We start from the raw sequence: 25270 nt of genomic DNA on the forward strand, positions 1-25270 counted from the left end.
TTATTTTCTTTCAAGATATCAGACAGATAATTTCATTATCTTCTAATGAGAAGAGAGCAATCAACACTATCTTTGCTCCTTTGAAGATAACGTGTCTTTTCTCTCTGTCTTCTTTTAAGATTTTACCATGATGTGTTTATGCATATTTATTCTGTCTGAAACTCTGCAGAGTTTCTTGAATTTGTGGCTTTGTATCTTTTTGGTATTCCAAAAGTAATAACTTTGGGAATTTTGGAAAATTCTTGATTACTATTTCTTCAAATAGTGCTTCTACCTTATTCTCCATCTCTCTTTTCCTTTTAGAACTCCAATTATACATGATTTAGAACTTTTCACCTTGTTTCACAGATCCTTATTTTATGTTGTGTTTTTTCCCCTCTATAATTTAGCCTGGATATTTCTATAAATGCATACGCTCTTCTGCTGATTCTGATCTACTATGGTAATCCATAATTTTAATTATCATTTGTTTCTGTTATCCAAGTCCCATGAGGAGTTCCCACTAGGGCTCAGTGGTAACGGACCCAACTAGTATCCATGAGGAAGTGGATTCAATCCCTTGCCTCACTCAGTGGGTTAAAGGATCCAGCATTGCCATGGCTATGGCATAGGCTGGAGGGTACATCTCTGATTCAACCCCTAGCCTGGGAACTTCCATATGCCACAGGTGCAGCTCTAAAAAAGACCAAAAAAAATTCCCATATAATTTAATTTTATGGATTCTAGTTCTCCTGTGAAATCCTATTTGTCATCTATTTGTGTAAACATTTATTACAAGGTTTTTGTTTTGTTTTTTAACACAGGTCCAATAAATCTAGTACCTATTTCTATCATCTGTTTTTCCTCTTGACCTTGCCTCACGGTAAGACTGGAAACGTTTTATTGAATTATTTTATGATCTATCAAAACCTCTATATATGGTTGACTGGTTAACATTTTATTGAATTATTGGCATTATCCATCAAAACCTATATATCTGGCTGATGTCATTTTCTTCCAGGGATTTTTTTTTAAGCTCCTTGGAGGCAGTTGGAATAGCAACAAATTTTATCATTAATATTAGAGCTAAACTAATTCAAGACCGGGTTTCAGTGTCAGTACTATCTTGTCTGTTTAAGATTTTCTCCACCTTTCTCCTAGGGTATAATCCTTCAGAGGTAAAAACTGATCACCTGAGGTGTTTACCATGGCTTTCAACTCCAAGTTTTATGTCCCAGGACTACAAAGACTGCCAATAAATTTGCTTAGTTTCTTAACCACTTAGCATCTGCTGCTTGGCTTCTTTGCTTCTTACTGCTTCAGAGTTCCCGTTGTGGTTCAGCAGGTTAAGAACCCAAAGTAGTCTTCATGAGGATATGGGTTAAATCCCTGGCCTCACTCAGTGGGTTAAGGATCAGCATTGCTGCAAGCTGCAGCAAAGGTCACAGATGTGGCTCAGATACAGTGTTGCTGTGGCTGTGGCAATTCGATCCCAAGCTTGAAAACTTCCACATACCACAGGTGCCACAGTAAAAAGAAAAGAAAAAATATATATATGGCTCAGATAAAGTCATTTTTCCAAATATAGCTTCCTTCATTCCCTCAGGGATCTTGAAATCTCAAGTTCTGATGCCATGATTATGATTTACTTCTCAATTTCCGATTCCCAATTATCCACCATTAGAATGCTAACAACTGTAATAGTTTCATGACATCTAAAATATGGTCCAAAATGAAGTGAGAGAAATAAGGACAAAAGAGTGGATTTTCATAAAGCTACATTAATTAATTTAAAGGCAGACCTTTTACTCTAAGATTATTTCCTATTTTTTCATGTTAAAAGGAAAATATTCTGATTGTAATTCTTTCCTGAAAAGTCTGTGATAGTATACCACAGCTGATTTTGTTGGTTTGTTTTAATTTTTGTCTTCATTTAAACAAATAAAAAATTGGCAACTTATATCAGTTCCAAATATGGTGGGTTTTTTTGGGGGGGCAGTTTACTATTATTTGAAATTCAAAAGTGTAAGAATCAGATTTTTACTGTCACCTACAAATCTACCTCCTTCTTCAATACTGGCCCACTCTGCTTTCTCCTTTGTCTATTGTGCTTTAGGAAAAAAGCCTCTTTCCATTTCCTGCTCCAGCACCTTTAGATATGCAGTCCCCACAGTCTGAATTTTATGTCCCATAACATATCCTTCATATAATTGACTTCCTCTCAGCAGTCAGGTCTCAGCATAGATCTCCAGCACAGGGGACTTCCCTAGAAAGTGTTTATCTACCCCTTGACACAATTTTTAATTACATATAATTTGATTATATACTAGTTTATTGTTTGTCCCCCTAGATTCTAAGAACCATGAGGGCAGACTCTGTGTTAGCTTAATTCACAATTATTAAACATCTTATATATACCAAGGTGTAAAAAGCACCTGGAGCTGGGGACTTAGGCAGGAGGAGGATTTCTGAAGATTTCTTTTAGCAAGCTGAGCCATGACCCTACCTCTCACTCTGCTCTAACAAGAAAGAGAAGAGAGCTGGACTTCAATCTGCTAACCACGAATTGAGAGAAAGAAATTTTTAGGGACACCAGCTGAGGAAAGGGCAAGATGATCAAGTCAGTGGATTATGAATACCATATCTCAAGGGAACTGCAGGCAAGGGATCCCAAGGGCTTGGGAGGAAGGAAGAGAGAGGGTCTTAGAATAATCCATCCGAGTGCTCACAAAAGATGAAGAAGCTGGCTTTGAACCAACAAAATCAGAGGGCACCAATATCTGCTCACTAAAGTCAAAGCAGAATGCTTCTTCTCCTTTTCTTCTCCTCTTGCTCAAATCTCCTTTTCTGAAGGTGCAGAGAAGGTAGAAGAGGCTAAGCAGTTGCCCTTCCTAACCCCAAGTTTTTCCATTAGCAGTTGGCCCCAGTTAGGAAAGAGAAGATACAAAGTCACACACACACACACACACACACACAGAGAGAGAGAGAGAGAGAGAGATCACTTGACGAAATCATATTCCAGACAAAATGAAAATAATTGTAAAAATTTAGAGATTCCGCTGTAGCTCAGCGGCTTAAGAACCCAACTGGTATCCATGGGGAGGTGGGTTCAATTCCTGGTCTCACTCAGTGGGTTAAGGATCTGGCATTGCTGCAAGCTGCAGTGTAGGTCACAGATGTAGCTCAGATCTTGCATTGCTGTGGTTGCAGTGTAGACCGGCAGCGGCAGCTCTGATTTGACCCCTAGCCCGGGAACTTCCATATGCCAAGGGTGCAGCCCTAAAATAATAATAATAATAATTGTAAAAATTAATAAAATACTCAATAAACATGTAAGCATTTTCATTGTGTCATAATCCCAAGATGAAAGTGGTTATTTGTGGTTCTTAGTATATTCCTCTAATGCAAGTATACAACTAACATAAGTATATACCATTTATAAAAAGGAAAAAAAAAAACACAAATAAACCCTACTCTTTTCCCTCTTGAATCTTCCCATTAATTACAAATTGTTCAGATCCCTCAGATTTGGATTAAGGTGCCAAAAATCTCATCTCCCCACGCCAGTCTCCATGCTGGAAAACCTCTCCCTCAAGTGACTGACCAACAGTGAGAAAGAACTTACACCCTACATAAGACCCTCCCTGACCCATGCCAACAGGAGTGCAGCCCTCCTACCACAAGTCTCCCCAAGGTAAATACATCCCAGTACAACACAATATGCATACAGTATGACACACTTAGAGTAACAGGGCTTTGATTCCTCACCAAGTAATAGCGTAGGGGAAAGAGGTATCCCTTTGTCTTTGCAAGAATAACGCCTGGCCTCAGTTCTGCAACCATTTCTTTAGGGTTCAAACCTCTGAGTCAAAACTCGCCTGAAGATCATATCACCAATGCTCCCACCAACAGCCTTCCCATGCTTTCCTGCAAAGGACTCAGTCTTTCTTCTCAAAAGCCATGTCTACCATCACTCATCTGCCCTGCTCTGCGCTGCCTCAAGGAAATGAGATTGCATGTGGTCACTCTTTAATATGCCGTAAAATGGCAACCTTGATGAAATCCAGACCTGAGCCAAACAAAACTTATTCTCCTTGTATTTCTGCTCTACACCTTACACTATTCGGGGAAAGTCAATTTACTCTTTCACTTGACAACATCGCAAAACTGAAGATGGTGCCCATGACCTTGGAGTCTTCTTGTATCCAGAACGGACACATCTGGTTCCTTCCATCTAGGGCTTTTATCTTGAGAGCTCAGGTAAAAATCCTTAGCTGGGATTTAAACTGCCCTATGGGGAATTACCTCCTATTGTTTCAAGAGCAATGATAAGTGTGGGCTTTTTACAACAGTGTGTATATATTTTTAACAAGCTGATATTACATTTTAACAAGTGTTACTTAAAATTATCTAAGATGTGAATTTAGATACTTAGAACTTGCATTACCTTCCTAATCAGTGGGTTGCTCAGAGAAAGGGAACAGAAAATGATTGAAATTGTAACAACTTGAGGGGGGAACACAGAAGACTTGACCTCTTACCCCAAGTCTTGACAATGTGGGGCCAGGGACTTAACTCCCTCAAAGCTCAAAGCATGCAGTGCCCCAGACTGCTGCAAGCTAGGAGTCTCCTGTGGATGGGTATGGCCACACTCACAGAAACGAGGCCATTATTATTTAAATATGGTAACCTGAGCCTGACTAATATTAGATAGAGCCGATGTTATACCACCATCATGGTATCTTCCGATGCCAAGAAGCCAAATTGTCTCCCCAAACCCACTCATCCAAAGGCACTGACGGCCCACAGGGAAGGGGAGGAAAAGCCACTACCCACCTGCCAGTCAAACATCTCCGCAGAGAATACGATGCTCCTCCCCCGCAGGTCCGTGAACAGTCGCTCCAGTCGCCCCAAGCGTCCCAGTTGCTATCTTTGTCCTCATCTGAACGAGTGTTTCTGGAGGTCTGGATAGTGAAAACAATAAATTAGAGACAAAATGCTGGAAATATCCCAAAACCTTCCTCAGTTTTTCCAGTGTCTTATTCTAGGCTGCTCATGAAGACCAGAAATTTCCTAAAAACGCTTTGCTTTGGAATAGCTACATGAAAACATGCACACACGCACACAAAGATAGTTTTATACGAAAGCTAGTGGTAACTGAGTGCCTTTGCACGTTACAAAGGTTTCATCCAAATGGCTTTTAAGCTCAGTCTTAAATTGAAATTTTTTGTTTTGTTTTGTTTTTTGTTTTTTGTTTTTTAGGGCCACACCCACAGCATAGGGGTCCAATAGGAGCTACAGCTGCTGGACTATACCACAGCCACAGTGACATGGATCCTTAATCCACTGAGTGGAGGCCAGGGATGGAAGCCACAACCTCATGGGTCCTAGTCAGATTCATTTCCAATGCGCCACAATGGGAACTCCTAAGTTAGAAATTTTATCGTTCCCAAATTTAAACAAATTGGCTACCTATAAATCATATTTATTATTGCTTTGTTTTATAGCTTACATAGCAGGGTCCCGGCTTGTACCTAAGACATTCTAACCATATCTGTCACATAGACTGGTGCTAACTCCAAGGGAACTTTTTTGTATGAGGGTTTGTGGAATCTCCCGAGACAGGCTCCACCCCAAGAAAACAAAGTACATAAAGCTCTGGGGTCGAAGATAACAGAGAGAGTTCAATTATGGATACAATTCAGCTTAATTGTCTCTGGACTTGCCACCATTGACTTACATTAGGAAACTCCAGAGAAAAGAGAAGAGGGGGAATTAAAAAATTTATATGTAGATATAGTTTTTAATTTTTTTTTTCTTTTTAGGGCCACACCCACAACATATGGAAGTTGCCAGGCTAGGGGTCAAATCGGAGCTACAGCTGCCGGCCTATGCCACAGCCACAGCAATGCTCAATCTGAGCCATGTCTGTGACCTACACCACAGCTCATGGCAACACCAGATCCTTAACCCACTGAGCCAGGCCAGGGATTGAACCCACATCATCATGGATGCTAGTCGGATTTGTTACTGCTGAGTCACGATGGGAATTCCTATGTATAGATTTAGATAGATATAGATATAGATATAGATATAGATATGAAAAGAAATGATGGGTATTAAAATTTTTTTTGCAAAGAAGTTTAAAGTAGAGGAATAAATGGAGAAACATATCATAGTCATAAATAACCGGACTCAATATTGTAAAACGTTAATTCTCCCCAAATTAATCTATAAATTTATAACAACTCCAATCAAAATCCCATAGGGGATTTTTGGGGACCCATACAAAATGATTATAAAATTCATCAGGTGGAGTAAGTGTCTACAATAGCCAAGGAAAAAACTGTAAAAGAAGGGAAATTAGAGTGAAACTGCCTCAGTGAAAACAGTATAGAACTGGCATAGCAAGAAGCATTTGGATCTATTAAGTATAAATAAAGAAGCGTCCAGAAACAGACCCATGTATGAGTACATAGTATGGCACCACAGGTCAGGGTGAGGAATGGTTTTTTAAAAAGTCATGGATCACTTCTTTACAAAATAGACCAAAATGAATTCTGGATATATTAGAAATTAGTACTTTAAATGCTGAAACCTTAAAATTCTAAAGTTATATATTTTTAAATTAAATTAAATTAAAAATTTTTTAGGGCTGCACCCACGGTATATGGAAATTCCCAGGCCAGGGGATGAACTTGAGTTATAGCTTCCGGCCTATGCCACAGCCACAGTAACGTGGGATCCAAGCTGCACCTACGACCTACACCACGGCTCATGGCAACATTGGATCCTTAAACCCACTGAGCAAGGCCAGAGATCAAACTTGTATCTGCATGGATGCTAGTCAGATTCATTTCCTCTGAGCCACAAGGGGAACTCCCAAAAAAGTTATAGATTAATAGTCACATAGGGGAGTGCCTGCTGTGGTGAAATGGGATCGGCAGTGTCTTGGGAGCACCAGGATACAGGTTTGATCCCCAGCTCAGCACAGTGGGTCAAGGATCTGGCCTTGCCACAGCTGCACCTTAGGTCGTGATTGTGGCTTAGATCTGATTGCTGGCCTGGGAACTCATATGCCATAGGGTGGCCAAAAAAGAAAAAAAAAAAAAAAAAGTCATATAGACTTGATGTGGCAAAGACTGTCCTAAATATATCAATACAAGTAGAAACTATAGGGAGTTCCCACTGTGGCTCAGCAGGTTATGAACCTGACTAGGATCCATGAGGATGCGGGTTCGATCCCTGGCCTGGCTCAGTGGGTTAAGGATCTGGCATTGCCATGAGCTGTGGTGTAAGTCACAGATGTGGCTCAGATCCTGTGTTGCTGTAGCTGTGGCGTAGGCCGGCAATTGCAGCTCCGATTCAACCCCTGGCCTGGGAACTTCCATATGCCACATCTGCGGCTCTGAAAAGCTGAAAGAAAAAAAAAAAAAAAAAGTAGAAACAATATGGAAAAGGCTGATAGTTTTAACTACATTAAAATAAAAACACACATAGCATTTTCTACCTATTCACCTATAGATAGTGACATATGCATATGAATATCCACCCAAAATAATGCTCTAATAAAAGTACAAGTATATGGGCTGGAAGAAAACCCAGCCAATTGCTTCTAAGCAAAGAGGGGGCGGGACTAGGGATGAATGTGGTTAGGGAAAGACACAGAAAGAATGCCCACAAATGTTTTATTCCCCTCCCAACTCTCCCGTAAAAGATCTGAAGCAAATATGACACAGCATTAAATTTGATGAAGCCAGATGATGCTATAATGGATGTTAGTTTTATCTGAACTTTTCTGGATTTTGAAATTCCTTTTAAAAAATATTTTTGGGGTAAACGTTGAACATGAGAGAAGAATGTAAGCCTGTATTGTATTTAATACAGGCAAATGTGTACAAGCCTAGGGAAAGAAGTAAAAGGTGAATTAAAGTGTTAGCAGTGGTTACCTGCAGGTGGGAAGACCTGGGTGATTTTAACTTCTTTTGTTTTTGTGTCTCTGCATTTTGTCAAGGGGGTTGTTGTTTTTTTGTTTTGTTTTTTTTCTTCTTAGGGCCACACCTGTAGCAGTATGAAAGTTCCCAGACTAAGTGTCAAATTGGAGTTGCAGCTGCAGGCCTATGTCACAGCCACTGCAATACTGGGTCCAAGCCACATCTGTGACCTACACTGCAGCTTCCAGCAATGCCCCATTCTTAACCCACTGAGCGGGGCCAGGGATCGAACCCGGATCCTCACATATATGATGGTGGGTTCTTAATCTGCTCAGCCACAACAGGAAGGCCCTTTTTTTGTATTTTTTTTTAAGCCAACTCTTGAATATTTTAATTGAAAACCAGCAAGCAAACAAACAAAACCACATCCTGTTGACATACAGAAAAGCTCCAGTCAGACAGGACTTAATAGGTAACTTCTGAGTTGGAGACTAGGAGGGTTTATGAAGGAAACCCTGACACACTAATAAACCAGAGCATGGGACTCAACAGAGATATTGCACAGATTTCCTCAAGCCCTTAGGCCAACTTACCTCACCCAACCAAAAAAAAAAAATTAAATTAAATTAAGACAGGGATCTATAGAAAGGACCTTCAAACGTGAAATGAAGAAATAATGACTGGAAGCAAGGAGGAGGTTTTTCAATAATTTTCACCCACGTCTCACTGGTCAGTGGGTTTCCTGGCTTCTTACCAAGCTACCTATTTATAGCACAGTAAGCAGCCCTACTAGAGGCAATATTTCAGTAACAGTCAAGTGCAAGGAAAAAATAAATATCTGGCAACTGATCAAATCTGTCATTGGGAATAAGTGCTAATTAAACCCATACTATTTACTGCTCTAATTAGACCGCTGTTCGGTTCAATTTTCTACACTAAACGTCACCCAACAGCACCGTGTCCTGTCTATAACTTAGTATAAAATAAAGTTTTAATTCATGAAAAATACAATAAGCAGTTTAATACATTCATCTGGGCTTTTAGGTTGGTAAGTCCAAATCATTTAGGTAAACGTTTAAAATATACACAGCTGAAACTGATTTTTCATTTCGTCACTCGATATACTGATAGGTTGAATGTGAAAAGTTGAAAAACATCATCATATATATTTTAAATGAAAGTTGAGTGTTCTTTGCAATACTGTTTTAATTTGTTTTTATTCCCACTATCCCATCTGTTCAGTTTAGAGTTAGCGTCAGGTTTCTTTCCATAACTTCTCCACCTTTACTTAACAAAAAAAAAAAAAAAAATCTTGATCTTAGAATAACTAAAATAGGCAAGTTATAAACACGGCATTTGGTTCCTCTGCTTACATCAGTAAGATATTTCCCTCCTAAGAAAACAGAGAGAAAAATAGCATCTCAACAGGAGTCCTCGAGTTTTTCTTCTCTCCTTGGGTCATGAAGAGACGGTCATATTTTGCTTTGAAATCCCACTGCTATTTCCTATTAGCCAGTTCTCCTGTCCTCCTCATCATTCTTCTTTTGCCAAAGAGTAGCAATAATAGTCCCAATTTTGGAGTTCCCGTCGTGGCTCAGTGGTTAACGAATCCGACTAGGAACCATGAGGTTGCAGGTTCGATCCCTGGCCTTGCTCAGTGGGTTGAGGATCTGGCGTTGCCGTGAGCTGTGGTGTAGGTTACAGACGCAGCTCGGATCCCGTGTTGCTGTGGCTCTGGCGTAGGCCAGTGGCTACAGCTCCAATACAACCCCTAGCCTGGGAACCTCCATATGCTGTGGGAGCGGCCCAAGAAATGGCAAAAAGACAAAAAAAAAAAAAAAAAAAAAAGTCCCAATTTCTACCCAGTTCTCATCTCTTCCCTTTGGGGCTAGCAGTATAATAAGACAAATATTTAAAAAACAACAACAACAAAAACAAATTCCATTAGAGCTGAACAAAGTGCCATTGCTATTTGTGTCTTCTAGAGCAGTGGACAGAGTCTCCAGCTTCTACAGAAGAACGTTCTCAAGCTTCCCAAGCTTTTTTCTCAAAGGATCTGCTACCTTCACCTGTCTCAGCTTTCTCACTAACATTTCCTCTCTCTGCACATGGGGATGTTTGCACATTTTTCATCTTAAAATGTAGCATCCAGAATATAACACTGTATCTGAGAATAACATAAACCCCCAAGGTGCCCAGCCGCTGTTATCCAGGTTTCTTCTGATGCAATTTAAGTTTCCATCTCTCCTTCTTCCCTCCCATCCCCTTGCTTCCTCCCTCCCTCCCTCCACCCCTCCCTCCCTTCCTTCTTCCCTTTCTTCCTACCTTTTGCAGTCACACCATTTATTGAATCTCATTACAGAGACAGTAGCACATAATTTAAAAGCTGTGTGACTCTGGATAAGTGTCTTAACTTTACTAAAACCCAACTATAAAATGGAGATGATAATTTTACTCCAGCGGGATTTAAAGAAAATACCACATACAGCGGGAATCACACCGCATCTCAATAAATGTAATAAATATCACAATAACTGTAAGCTATTATTCTTCGAAATAATGTCTTCTTCCAAACCACAATAGAGCCAGCACTCTCCCATTTTTACTTAGGCAAGACTTAACATTAATCACGACTGAATTTCCTCTTGTTGGTTTTGGCCCAGAATACCAGCCTGTTGAGATCTGTTTGAACCCGGATCCTGTCACCCCATCTACGAGCCACTTTGCTCAGCTTTGCAGCTTCCGTGCTCCACCCAAGTCCCTGATAAACATGCTGGACATAGCTCCCTAATCTTAGAGAATTCCATATGCACATTTCTGCTTTTTTAAAACAGTAAGCAGACCCTAATGCCAAGTAAGCAGCCAACTAATCAGACTTGGAATCTGTGAACACAGTTTAAGGTTACAATAAAAATATGGAATAAAAACCAATCACCATCATCAAGTGCTAGGAGGCAGAAAGAGTTGTGGGGAGGGAGGAAACCAGCCATTAGGAGGAGCTGGATCAGGGATGGCGGGGTGGGGTCTGTATTCTTGGTTTGCATGGCGGTGGTGAACCTCCTGAGAGAAGAGGTATTTAGCAGCCCCATTCTGGCCGGCCCAGCTCTGAAATCTGGTGATACTTAAATACGGCTGACATATCAGTTCCATGTTGGACCTGAGGGTCACCCTGCAGAGGCAACTTCCATGTTTGTAAGCTGGGTACCACAACTCCCAATGCCTTCTTTTCAGACATGCCCATAAGGTGTCTTAAGTAATTTATGTTATTAATGTTTTATAAGGTAAGTTGTTATCTGAACTCCATCTATAGACTTTTTACCTCAAGTCTGAGTCAACCAACATCCTGTCACTCGGTGGCCCTGTTCCGTGCCAGACTCCGAAGTGTGGCATCAAGAGATGAAGAACGTGGCTACTACCATTTATGCACAGTGTGAGCATCACTTGCCAGGACTTTTCCTACATTCTTTCCAATCTTCTCAACAAACGCTGGAGGGTGGATATTACCCACTCTCATTTTATAGGTGAATAACTATAACTTCAAAAAGCACGTGTCCAGGGAGTTCCCATCATGGCGCAGTGGTTAACGAATCCAACTAAGAACCATGAGGTGCAGGTTCGATCCCTGGACTTGCTCAGTAGGTTAAGGATCTGGCCTTGCTGTAAGCTGTGGGGTCGGTCGCAGATGAGGCTCGGATCCCGAGTTGCTGTGGCTCTGGCATCGGCTGGTGGCTACAGCTCTGATTAGACCCCTAGCCTGGGAACCTCCATATGCCATGGGAAGCGGCCCTAGAAAAGACAAAAAAAAAAAAAAAAGCACGTGTCCAAGGTGTGGGGGAGCCCAGGCAGAATCCCATCCTATGTGACCCAGACAAAGCCTGCCTTTTGCTCACAGATGCTCCTTCACTGCCCTTGGAGATCAGGAATCCAGTCAAATACAGCAGCCGACCTATCATCACTCTCCATGAGCATTTCGCATCTTGGATTGAATACATCTGCTGCTGTGATTCACTTGACCACAGCATTCCTTTGATATCTCAATGAAGTCTTTAGTTTCTTTTTTTCCTTCCTCTCTGCATTGCAATTAGAGCTACATTTCTGTTTTGCAAAAGTATTTGATTTTATCTAAGTTATTTCTTGAGGAATATGCATTCTCGAAGGGACATTCACAGACCAGAATGCGTTTGCTATTTTTCTTACATAAACATCCACCCAGGGTTTGCAAAGTTCAAGGCTCAGTGCCCTGGGGGGATGAGCATGGATTGAGCCCTCAAGACAGGGAGCGGCAGGTGAGAGAGGCTGAAGGGATGGATGCGGTGGGGCAGAATCAGCCTGTGGTCACGGAGATCACAAGAGAAAGTAAGACCCAGAGCAAGGAGATGGAGAAAGAGAAGCAGTTTCTACCTGTGTGAGGAGAGCTGGCGCACACACTTTCCACAGACCACACTAATTCTGCTGGAAGCACCAGCAAGAGCCTCGTGTATCCCTATCAACTTCTCTCCTATTCTAATGAGATTGCAAGTGCTTTCTTCGTTGGGGCTCATCTCTCTCTCTTTTTTTTTTTAATAGTAATGGAATTACCACACTGTCCTACTTTCTTCCTTTTGCTCATCTATATTTCCCAGTTTTATACAATGAACACGTATATTTCAAGCAATAAAACACCCAGTAAAAGTTCCTTTTTTTAAGGAGGAAAAAGCACTAAAGGGAAAACTATGAAAACACATCCAAAGAAGTAAAATGTACTTTGTCCTGTTTGATTAAAATTCTCAGACTTATCTCTTAGGAGATCATATTTCCCTAAGTAAACTTCAACCTAGGGAGTATTTTGGGTGAAAATTTCAAAAAAGATATTGTTTACTCATTATATAACAGGACTGGCAAAAGCCAAGCAATACTGTAGGAATACGTGTGTTCACAATCTCATAAAGACATGAGGCCTTTTTGCCTTTCTTGGATCCCCATGCATAAGTCAAATCATAAAATATTTCCCTGACAAGTTCTTAAATCTGTGACTTAGAATGAACAGCACAGTTCTACTAGTCTCACAAAAACGTTCATAATTAAACACAGATTTCACATTATAAGGTCACTTATTGGGAATCTATATTAACTGCTCCATATTAAAAACAACTCAAAATAAAATAGGTTCCACTGGGAGATTCCTTCCCAGACATCAAATAAAGGCTCATTCCAATGTGACCACAAAGGTTATTGAAGGAGCTGACTGACAAATGACCCAGGTTTTGTTACCCATGAAGACACTCTTGCAGGTCAATAGTACTTTAGGATCTTTAGCAACCAAAAAATGTTGGTAATAGGAATTGGGTCAGTGACATGCAATGTCCAGCTGCCACAGAGTCTCAACCATTCAGTTCAGCCAGAACATCTAAAACACCAACATATCTAAAGCTGTGTGCTAGGAGCACAGCCTACCCTCTTCATCCATTCTACCCTCTACTGGAAAGCACAGACCTCTGTAAGTCATTACCTTGATGGTCAGTGACCTCTAGGATTTGGTCTGCCCTTTCCTAGCCTTTCCTGATGATTTTATCACATTGTTGGAACCCTGCACTGATTGCTCAGGACACGTGCTCTACACCCCGAGGCTCTCCAGGACCTGCTCCGTCTCCTGCCCCAGCTCCCTTTCTTGCAGCTCACGTGCATACTGCAGCCCATCTTCCAAGCCCACCATATTTCTCATTATTCCCCAAATGCCAACATGTTTGCCAATTCCTGCTTCCTATGGCAAACCCCAACACAACACCAACACCCTCCCCTTGCAGCAGTTCTCTTTGCGGGGGACCAGTGGTGAGGATCCAGAAGCACCTAGCCCTGCTTCCCTGAGGCTGAGGTCAGCAGTCAGGGAGAGCTTCGGAAAAAGCATCATGTTCCCTGGGTTTTTCCTGCCAGCCCCACTTGCTAGGAGGCTGTCTCCAGTTCTCTGATTCCTCACCTCATTCAGTCTCCTCTCCTAGTTAACCTGGTTAGGTACTCTTCATTCACACCCTCCAGTCACCCTCATACTCAAATTCCTTGATTAGAGGTAGACTTGGCCCATTGCTCTAGTAAAAGAAAAAAAACATCTAAGAGTTTCCAAATCATGGCAACCAAGGCTTCTCCAGGTGAAGATGAAAGAACATCAACTAAACACTTCCAGAGTCATCCTTCTATATACGGCAATCCAGCCCATCATCTTAGGTGGGGGAACTACGTCCCAGCAAGAAAGGGGACAGGGTCAGATGGAGATAATTTGAGGAGCATTTTTTGTGTATGTCTTTTTGGGGCCCCATCAGCAGCATATGGAAGTTCCCAGGCTAGGGGTCTAATCGGAGCTATAGCTGCCAGCCTACACCACAGCCACAGCAATGCCAGATCCGAGCCACCTCTGCAACCTACACCAAAGCTCACGGCAACGCCAGATCCTTAACCCACTGAGCGAGGCCAGGGATTGAACCCACATCCTCATGGATCCTAGTCTGTTTCGTGAACCACTGAGCCACGATGGGAACTCCTGAGGATTTTTTTTTTAACAAGATATGAGTTTAATAAGGTTAAAGAATACAAGGTAAATATAAAAAAAATCAATTACATCTAGTAGGAATGAGCAATTAGAAATTTTAAAAAAATTCAATAGTACTATTTATAACAACAGAACCAGGAAATACTCAGGGATAAATTTAACAAATATATATAACATTTTTATTTTGAAAACTAAAAAATGTTGCTCAAATAAACTATAGAAAACCTAAATAAATTTTTAAAAATACTATGCCCTTGGATTAGAACACTAGGTATTGAGGAGCATTTTTCAAATGCACTAATTACTAATGCGTGGATAGGGTACAGGGAAACCACAGGGCTGGTGCAGCAGCCTGGGGCTGGTAGCAGGCAGGCCCTGTGATTCAGGCAATTCACATTATCTGCCTGGGCTTTGTCTACAAGATGGGGCAAGGGCAGGCAGAGGCTGTCTGGACAGAAGCTAAGGCCTTCGGTCAAGAATCACAGTCCACAGCAATCTCACAAAATGAGAGCTGGGGAAACAAATACAGTTCTCTTCCCACTCACCACTGGCCAGACCTGACCAGGAGCCAGAGGGCAAGGGAGGCTACTAGTGCAGTCCAAACAGGTGAGCCTCCCGGGTGGGTGCAGCCCAGGGCAGGGAGCAGCACAGGGTACGGAGCACTGGAGGGCAAAGGGAGGCTTTCCAGCACAACAAGGTATTGACTCACTGAAGTATTTTTAAGCAGAGGAGTGACTTCGGCAAACTGTATTTTGGAAAAATTACTCTGGTGTGGGGAAGAATTATGACAAGAGGAGAAGCTCACAAAAGGGCAGAGCAGGAAGTTCACTGCAGAGGGCAGGCAAGAAATACGAGCCCAGGCTAGACATGACCAGTGTCTGGAGAAGGAAGGCATAGACCTGAGGGGTTTTGTTGTTGTTGTTTGTTTGTTTAATTTTTTTATCCAGTGACAACTGACACATAACGTTATCTCAGTTTCAGCTGCACAACATGACAATTCATCACCTGCACGCACCGAGAAATGATCACCTCCACAAGTCTAGTTCACATCCATCGCCACACATCGCTGCTTTTTTCTTTTTTTCAAAATTTTATTGAAGGACAGTTGATTTACAGTGTTGTTTTAATCTCTGCTGTACAGCAAATTAACTCAGTTATGCACATGTAATCTTTTTCATATTCTTTTCCATTACGGCTTTTTTTTTTCCTTGTGAAGAACTCTTTTAAGATCTACTCTCTCAGACATGATGTCTGCAGAAGCTAGAATCAACAGGACCTGGAAGATGCAGGGAGAAAGGCGGTGCTAGGATGACTCCTGGGCTTCTGAATTAATTAACTTGTGAGAGATGCTTATCTCCTTCTGCCTCACAACCACCCTCACCCCAACTCTTGAGGTGAGCTGCTCAGGGTCCTTGGGTACAGAATGTGAGCAGTGCCTGGATAACAGCTAAGATAAAGGGAGCAAACTGGTGGTCCCCAGAGGGAAGCTGGCCAGCGGGTCTGATTCCTCTGATTATAATTACACAGTTGACCCCCCCCCGCCCCCAAAGGAATTTTTTGCTCATGTTTAAAAATATGAAGATTTCACATAAAAATCGAGATTTCTGACTTCTCAGGAAAAGAACAGAGGAAATCAAAACAGGATCCACATGCCAATATGGTAATAATTCAAACCAAGGGTGGCCACACAGTTTTTAAGGGGCATGTGCCCTCCAGTTTGCACAGTTGCCATCCAGCCATTAAGGATTCACACTCTCTGCCTGACCCCAAGGGGCCCAACTGGGAGCTTGCTGGCGCTGAATGACTGCTGGTTTGAAGGTAATCAACTGACATGTGTATTCGTAACAGGCAGATTCTTCAGCCTGGCTACAGATCATCATGTTCCAGTGAGTAAGAAACATACACACAAATAACTTTAAAATAAAACAAAACAAAAGGCACTTTATCATCTTTGCTGGATACTGAGTTCAGCCATGCGCACACAGAAGCAGAGTTTAAGAAGTCACTCCTTGGTGCTCGTGTCTGAAGTCTACTGCTTTTGCATCCCTGGGCTTTGTCTCTGGGATATATCAAATAAAAAAAAAATCTTAGTGTATTTAAGAAGCTCAAATAAAAATGTCCAGAATGTAGACATATTATATTCTGGAACACGCCTGTGCTGTCATTAACACACAGAACCTCATGGTCCCTGGGGAGCCCATTCCAGGAATAACATAGGCCACCTCTCCATAACATCCCCGCACAATCTGATATTTTGATTAAGAACATCTAGGCTATATTTTTCCCATTAGTGCAATGTTCCTGGCTACTAGACAAGTTAGAAAACAACCATAACCAGATCCTCTCCCATTGTGGAAAAAAAGCATGAAGAAAAACGCTCCAATACAATAGGGTTTAGTTTGGTTTTGACTTTGTTTTTTGTTGAAAAGGAATTCTTAAATATAAATATAATGTTACTTTACATGAAGAAAGATTAAATGTGATATTATCTAGGATACTTTGGTAAGTCATCGTGAAGCATGTACAGCACAACATCAGGTAAGACTGAATAGAAAGGAAAACCAAATATTGCCAAATATAAAAGTCCAATGGCTAGGCAGTATGGACAAACCGCCCCACTGAGAACAACTAGAAAAGCAAAGAAAGATATCCTTCATGAATGAAATAAATGTATTTGCAGACAAACAAAAATAGAATTCATCACTGGCAAATCAGTCCTAAAGGAAATAACATAAAAAGGTTTTTTTAGAGTTAAAGGAAGTTTGGATATAGAGAAAGAAATGAAGAGTAAAAATTAAAATGATAAGTAAGAATGTGGGTAATTCTAAATAAAGAGCAGCTATGTAAAACAGCAATTGTGGGAGTTCCCGTCGTGGCTCAGTGGGTAACGAATCCGACTAGGAACCATGAGGTTGCGGGTTCGATCCCTGGCCTTGCTCAGTGGGTTAAGGATCCGGCATTGCTGTGAGCTGTGTTGTAGGTTGCAGACGCGGCTCGGATCCTGTTGTTGCTGTGGCTCTGGTGTAGGCCGGCAACTACAGTTCCAATTTGACCCCTAGCCTGAGAACCTCCACAAGCCATGGGAGCGGCCCAAGAAATGGCAAAAAGACAAAAATAAATAAATAAATAAATAAAATAGCAATTGTGGCTTATTGGCTTTAAATTATTTGTATGTCATTAAGATATCTGATAATAATGACATAGGAATGATAAGAGTGATAAATTACATTAAAGTACCCTAAGATCTCTGCATCACCTAAGAAGAGGATAAAAGGACCAATATTTGACTTTGATAAGTCAATAATACATGTTTTGATTTCTAGTGTCACCACTAAATGAACAGAAGAGTGTATAATGTTCAAATGAATAGATGGAAAAATATACAATAAAGACACATATCAATCAATCCAAAAGAAAGCAAAAATGAGAGGAAAAAAAGAACATAGAACTCAACAACAACAACAACAAAACAAAGAACACAATCGAAAAATGGGAAGAAGACCTAAACAGACATTTCTCCAAAGAAGACATACAGATGTAAAAAAAAAAAAAAAAAAAAAAAAAAACACAAGAAAAGATGCTCAACATCACTAATTCTCAGAGAACTGCAAATCAAAACTATAATGAGGTACCACCTCACACCAGTCAGAATGGCCATCATTAACAAGTCTACAAATAACAAATATTAGAGAAGGTATGGAGAAAATGGAACCCTCCTTCACTGCTGGTGGGAATATAAATTGGTACAACCACTGTGGAAAACAGTATAGAGATTCCTCAGAAAACTAAACATAGAACTACCATATGATCCAGCAATCCCACTCCCGGGCATATATCCAGATGAAACTATATTTCAAAAAGACATATGCACCCCTAAGTTCATTGCAGCAATATTCGCAATAGCCAAGACATGTAAACAACCTAAATGTTCATGGACAGATGAATGGATTAAGATGTGGTACATATACACAATGGAATACTACTCAGCCATAAAAAAGAACAAAACAATGGCATTTGCAGCAACATGGATACACCTAGAGGTTATCATACTAAGTGAAGTAAGTCAGAAAGAGGACAAATATCATATGATATCACTTATATATGGAATCTAATATATGGCACAAATGAACCTATCTACAAAACAGAAACAGACTCATAGACATGGAGAACAGACTTGTGGTTGCCAAGGAGGAAGAGGGAGGGAGTGAGATGGACAGGGAGTTTGGGGTTAATATATGCAAACTATTACATTTAGAATGCATAGACAGTAAGATCCTACTGTATAGCACAGGGAACTATATCCAATCTCATGGGATAGACCATGATAGAAAATAATTCATTAACAATGGATGTATATAGGTATATGACTAAGTCACTTTGATGTACAACACAAACTGGCACAACAATTGTAAATCAACTATACTTTAATTTTTTTTTTGTCCTTTTTTTTTTTTTTTTTTTTTTTTTGCGCTATTTATTGGGCCGCTCCCGCGGCGTATGGAGGTTCCCAGGCTAGGGGTTGAATCGGAGCTGCAGCCACCGGCCTATGCCAGAGCCACAGCAACGCGGGATCCGAGCCGCGTCTGCAACCTATACCACAGCTCATGGCAACGCTGGAACCTTAACCCACTGAGCAAGGGCAGGGACCAAACCCGCAACCTCATGGTTCCTAGTCGGATTCGTTAACCACTGCACCACGACGGGAACTCCTATACTTTAATTTAAAAAAGAACTTAGAAAAGATGGATACATTTTAAAAGCCACATGGTGAAATAAAAGATTTAAGTGCAAATACATCAATAATTGCATTACACCCAAACAGAATAAATGCACCAGTTAAAAGACAAATATTATTAGGATGAATTTTGAAAATGCAATTATATTCTGTTTAAATGACAATCCTTCAATATAATGACCACAAAGACTAAAAGCAAAAAATTGAAAAAAGAGATGCCATAAGACTACTAACCAAAATAAATTTAATTTAGTTATACCAATCAGACAAAATAGACTTTAAGATGAAGAGAAAAGAAAAAGAAAAACAAAAAGAGAGATGTTTTATGATGCTGGAAGTTTGAATTCATCAGGATGGAACAAAAATTCTAAAGTGGATGTACCTTATAACATTACCTCAAAATACATAAAGCAAAAACTGATAGAACTATAAGACAAAATAGAAAATTCCACAATGATGGTGGGAGATTTTAATAAACTCTCATATAATTCATCAAAGAGATGAAAAATTATTAACTGTATGGGGTATTGAAATAATTCAATTACAAACTGCATGAAAATGCACATATGGAAAGCTATATAAACCACTACAAAACATATATTCTTTGTATTTATAAAATGTTCATAAAAATCAATCCTAAGCTGGCCCAAATAGTCAAACTTAAGAGTTACAAGGATTGAAATCATACATGTATTTTCTTTGCCCACAAATCAAATAAACTGCACATCAATAAAAAAGAAAACTTATTTAGAAATTGAGATGTTATTTTCTATTACTTATAAAGAAATTTTTGACATACATAATTATATATCATACAATTCACCTAAAATGTGCAGTTAAATGGTTTTTAGTGCATAGAGTTATGCAGCCAAACCACTTGTTGAAAGACTATTCTTTCTGACTGAATTGCTTTGATACCCTTATCAAAATCAATTGACCATAAATATGAGGGTTTATTTCTGAGCTCTCAATTCTATTCCACTGATCTGTGTGTCCACCCTCATACCACCATCACTCTGTTTTCATTACTGCCGTTTTGCAGTAAGTTTTAAAACCCACAAGTGAGTCCTCCAACTTTGTTCTGCCTTTTCAAGATTGTTTTGGCTTTCTAGGTCCCACATGAATTCCACATGAACTTTAAGATAAACTTGTCAGTTTCTGGGTGGGGGGAGCCAGCTAGGCTTTTTTAATTGTTGTAATAAACATATAATATTAATTCAGTTTCAGGTATACAATATAGTGATTCCATATATTTACACATTATGAAATGATCACAGCAATAAGACCAGTTACCTTCGCCATACGAAGTTGTTACAACATTATTGACTGTATTACCTGTGTGTACATTATATCCAGTGACTTGTTTATCTTATAGATGGAAACCTGTGCCTCTTAATCCCCTTCATCTATTTCATACATCTCAATACCCCCTTCCTGTCTGGCAACCACCAGCTCCTTCTCTGTATCCATGACTCTGGTTCTGCTTTGTTTTGTTTTTAAGAGTCCACATAGAAATGAAATCATGCAGTATTTATCTTTCTCTGTCTGACTTATTTCACTAAGCATAATACCCTCCAGGCCCATCTATGTTCTAGTAATGGCAAGATTTCATCCTTTTATGGTTGAGTAATATTCCAGTGTGTGTGTGTGTGTGTACCACATCTTCTTTATCCAGTCATCTATTGATGGACACGTATGTTGCTTCAATAGCTTAGCTATGGTAAATAGAGCTGCAATGAACATAGGAGTACTTTTATCTTTTCAAAGTAGTGTTTTCACTTTCTTCAGGTAAATATTTAGAAGTAGGATTTTTGGATCATGTGGTAGTTATATTTTTAGCTTTTTGAGGAACCTCCAGCTGTTCTGCATAATTTGATGTGCCCATCTACATTCCCACCAACAGTGCCCAAGGGTTTTCTTTTCTTCACATTCTTGTTAACATTTGTTGTTTCTTGTCCTTTTGATAATAGCCATTCTGCCAGATGGGAGGGTGATATCTCATTGTGGTTTTCATTTTCATTCCCCTGATGATTAGCAATGTTGAGCATCTTTTCATGTACCTGTTGGCCATTTGTATGTCTTCTTTAGAAAACTATCTATTCAGGTCCTCTGCCCATTTTTAATTGGGCTGTTTGTTTTTAATATTTGGTTGTATGAGTTCTTTATATATTTTGGATATATGATTTGAAGCTATCTTCTTCCATTCAGTGAGTTACCATTAAGAGAGTTTCTTTTAAATAACCCAGGAGTCAAAAAAGAAATCACCATGACAATTAGAAAATATTCTTAACAAATGAAGGTGAATATTTACATATCAAAGTTTAGAGAAAGTAATAAAAGCTGTGCTTGGAAAGAAATTTGAGAGTTTTTTGGGTTGTTGTTTATTTTTACTTTTTAACTCAATGAATTTTATTACATTTATAGTTGTACAATGATCATCACAACCCAATTTTATAGCATTTCCATCCCAAACCCCCAGCCCACCCCATCCCCCATCCTCCAACCTGCCTCTTTTGGAAACCATAAGTTTTCGAAAGTCTGTCAGTCAATATCTATCCTATAAAGAAGTTCATTGTGTTAGATTCCACATGTCAGTGACAGCATTTGATATTGCTCCCTCACTGTCTGACTGACTTCACTTAGCATGATAATTTCTAGGTACATCCACATTGCTGCAAATGCCATTATTTATTTCCTTTTCATAGCTGAGTAATATTCCATTGTGTATATGTACCACATCTTTATCCACTCCTTTGTCGATGGACATTTAGGTTGCTTCCACGTCTTAGCTATTGCATATAGTGCTTCAATGAACACTTGAGTACATGTATCTTTTGGAATCATGATTTTCTCTGGATAGATGCCCAGGAGTGGGATTGCTGGATCAAATGGTAATCCTATTTTTAGTTTTTTGAGGAGAAATTTGAGGTTTTAAATATATACATATTTAAAAAGAAGAAAGTTGAAAAAAATCAATGATTTCAAGTTATTTAAAGATATTAGGGAAACGGCAGCAAACAAAACCCAAAGAAAGGAGGAAGAGGAAAATAGTGAAAATGAGAACAGCAATTATGAAAAAGAAAACAAAAATATGAGAAAAAAGATCAACAAATCTAACATTGGTTCATCATAAAAACTAATCAAGTGGCTAAATTCTTTGGCAAGACTACTGAAACAAAGAGAGAGAGAAATCAATTCCAAGCATGAGATGTGGAATATAACTACAGATCCTGCAAGCATTAAAATGCTAAAAAGGATGAAAGAGAATATCTTTATGCTAATATATTTCAAAACTTAGATTCAGGAGCTCCCCAGCCTTGGAGTCAGGGCAAACTCGGAAGAGTAATTTACCCTCCAGGGTGCCCCTCAGGATAAGGCAGAGGCTGGGACTCAGGATCCCTCAGGATAAGGATAAGGACTCAGGATAAGGCAGAGGCTGTGCTCTTTCCCTTTTCCCTTCCCTGTCTGGTTTTTCCCACTGCCAAACTGGATGCCCCAGAAATGCTTCCTGAATAAATCACTTAGATGTGAATCCTCATCTCAGCTCTGCCTCTCAGAATTCAATCCAAGTAACTTATTAAACTGTACACACCTAAAAAGACTGACAAAATATGACAAAATATTTGCATTAGTTAATTCCGGGTAATGGATATATATGAATTTGTTATACTAGTCTATGTATGTATGTATGTATGTGTGTGTGTGTGTATGAGTTTTCCAATTAAAACAAAAAAGGAGACACTTCTGGGAGGATGTGCATTCAAGCAATGAAAGTAAGTCACCTTCTCCACAACAACAGTTAATGACATAAGATAGGGAAGCAACACCTAAAAAAATCCAAAAAAAAAAAAGAAAGAAAAGAAAGGACCGTTCAAGAATATCATATTACATTCAGATAGGACCTATTCAAGAATAAAGGTGCTTTATCAAAATTTAAGACTTTTGTGCATGTTAATGACATAAGATAGGGAAGGAATCACCTAAAAAATCCAGAAAAAAAAAAAAGAAAGGACCATTCAAGAATATCATATTACATTCGGATAGGACCTATTTGAGAATAAAGGTGCTTTATCAAAATTTAAGACTTTTGTGTATCAAAGGACACTATTAACAGAATGAAAATGCAATCCACAGAAAGGGAGGAAATATATACATATCATATTACATAAAGGACTAAGATCCAGAATATTTAAAGAACAGGTCAATAACCAAAAAAGAAACACCTTAATTAAAAACCAGGCAAGGGACACAAACAGACATTTCTCCAAAAAAGATATGCAGATGGTTAATATGCACATGAAAAAATGCTCGACATCACAAATCATTAGGAAAATGCAAATGAAAACCACCATGTGATAACACTTCACACCCATTAGGATGACTATTATTTTAAAAAGACAAAAAAAGGAAGTGTTGAGGAAAATGTAGAGAAATTGGAACCCCTGTGCTTTACTGATAATGGTGCAGCCCCTGAGGAAAACAGTATGGCAGTTCCTCAAAAAATTAAATAGAAATACCATATGAGGAGTTTCCGTTGCGGCTCAGTGGTTAACAGATCCGACTGGGAACCATGGGGTTGCGGGTTCAATCCTTGGCCTCGCTCTGTGGATTGGGGATCTGGCATTGCCGTGAGCTGTGGTGTGGGTTACAGACATGGCTCAGATCTGGTATTGCTGTGGCTCTGGCGTAGGCCAGTGGTTACAACTCCGATTAGACCCCTAGCCTGGGAACCTCCATATGCCGTGGGTGCAGCCCTAGAAAAGGCCAAAAGATAAATAAATAAATAAATAAATAAATAAAAGAAAGACCATACGATCTAGCAATTCCTTTTTTGAGTATCTATCCAAAAGGACTGAAAGCAGGGACCCAAAGAGACACTTGTTCACCCATGTTCATACCAGCATTATTCAAAATAGCCAAAATGTGGAAACAACCCAAATGTTCAGCAAATGGATAAACGAAATGCGGTATATACATACAATGGAATATTATTAAGCCTTTAAAAAAGAATGAAATTCTCACACACGCTACAACATGGATGAACCCTGAAGACCATTATACTTAATGCATTAAACTAAACCAAAAGGACTCACATATATCAAATACTATATGATTCCACTTGCAAGTACCTAGAGGAGACAAATTCATAGAGGCAGAAAGTAGAATGATGGGTTCCAGGGCCTGGGAGGAGGAAAGAATGGGGAGTTACTGCTCAACAAATACAGAGTTTTGCAAGACAAAAGACATTTCGGAGATGGATGGTGGTGAAGTTGGCACAAGGATGTGAATGTGCCTAGTGCCACTGAACTGTATGCGTAAAAATGGGTAAGATGATAAATTTTATGGTACGTGTATTTTACCAAAACAAAATAGAATAAAGGCAACAATGACGTTTTCAAAAATGGGAAAAAACACTCAGGAAATGGCGCCTTTATTTAAAAAACTGATGACAAAATCTAACCAATCATGAGATGACTCAAAATTTTAAAAAAAGGATGGTAGATCTCACATAAAAAGAAAGGTGGTGAATATTTAATCTGTTCGAATATTGAACATGAATAAACCACAGGGAAACTAAGGTTGTAGAACAGAACATGCGTTATATTAACTTAGCGTCTGTATATAAATTGGGAGGTGAATGGAGGAACGTTGCAAGGAAGTCAAGTAATAGTGACTAAAATTTAAACATGAAATTTTAAAATATAATTAACGCCAACCTCCAAATGTTTTTCATAATCTTTTGTCATATTCTAAGAGACATCTCTGAGGAAATAATTTATTATTCTGTGAAGGAACGTTCCTCCCAAGGTTGGCAAGTCCCTCAGTTTTGCTTGATTTCCTTATTATCTATTAAATTCACAAAAATTCAATACTTTTAATCCAAAATGTCACGCATCATGTGATGGCGCTGTTATAGAATTATGTCAATTTATTTATCCTGTCCCAAATTCACTTTGTATATGCTTGTGAGAATGTCTAAAAATGCCACTTACCAAATATGAATATTAGAAAGTGGGATATGAGGGGCCTTGTAGTTTTCTTTGCACTTTTCTGTATTGCTGGATTTTTAAAATAACAATATCCATTTTTTAATGTTAATTA

The 25270-nt window shown here is 39.4% G+C and overlaps 1 protein-coding gene across 2 annotated transcripts in view; it reads right to left on the reverse strand.

The window, feature by feature from the left end:
- The window catches only part of ADAMTSL3 (ADAMTS like 3), a 357638-nt gene that overhangs the window by 237311 nt on the left and 95057 nt on the right, over window positions 1-25270 (reverse strand). For both annotated transcript variants that reach the window (XM_021098873.2, XM_021098874.2), the window contains exon 4: window positions 4816-4943. In XM_021098873.2, the coding sequence (XP_020954532.1) occupies window positions 4816-4943 (128 nt within the window). The remainder of the gene's footprint in view (window positions 1-4815; window positions 4944-25270) is intronic.

Source organism: Sus scrofa, chromosome 7, assembly GCF_054392235.1.
Source record: "Sus scrofa isolate SSC_HxYL_T2T_F1_AM1 chromosome 7, Sscrofa_HxYL_maternal_Yorkshire_Landrace_v2.0, whole genome shotgun sequence".
NCBI classification, from domain to species: domain Eukaryota; kingdom Metazoa; phylum Chordata; class Mammalia; order Artiodactyla; family Suidae; genus Sus; species Sus scrofa.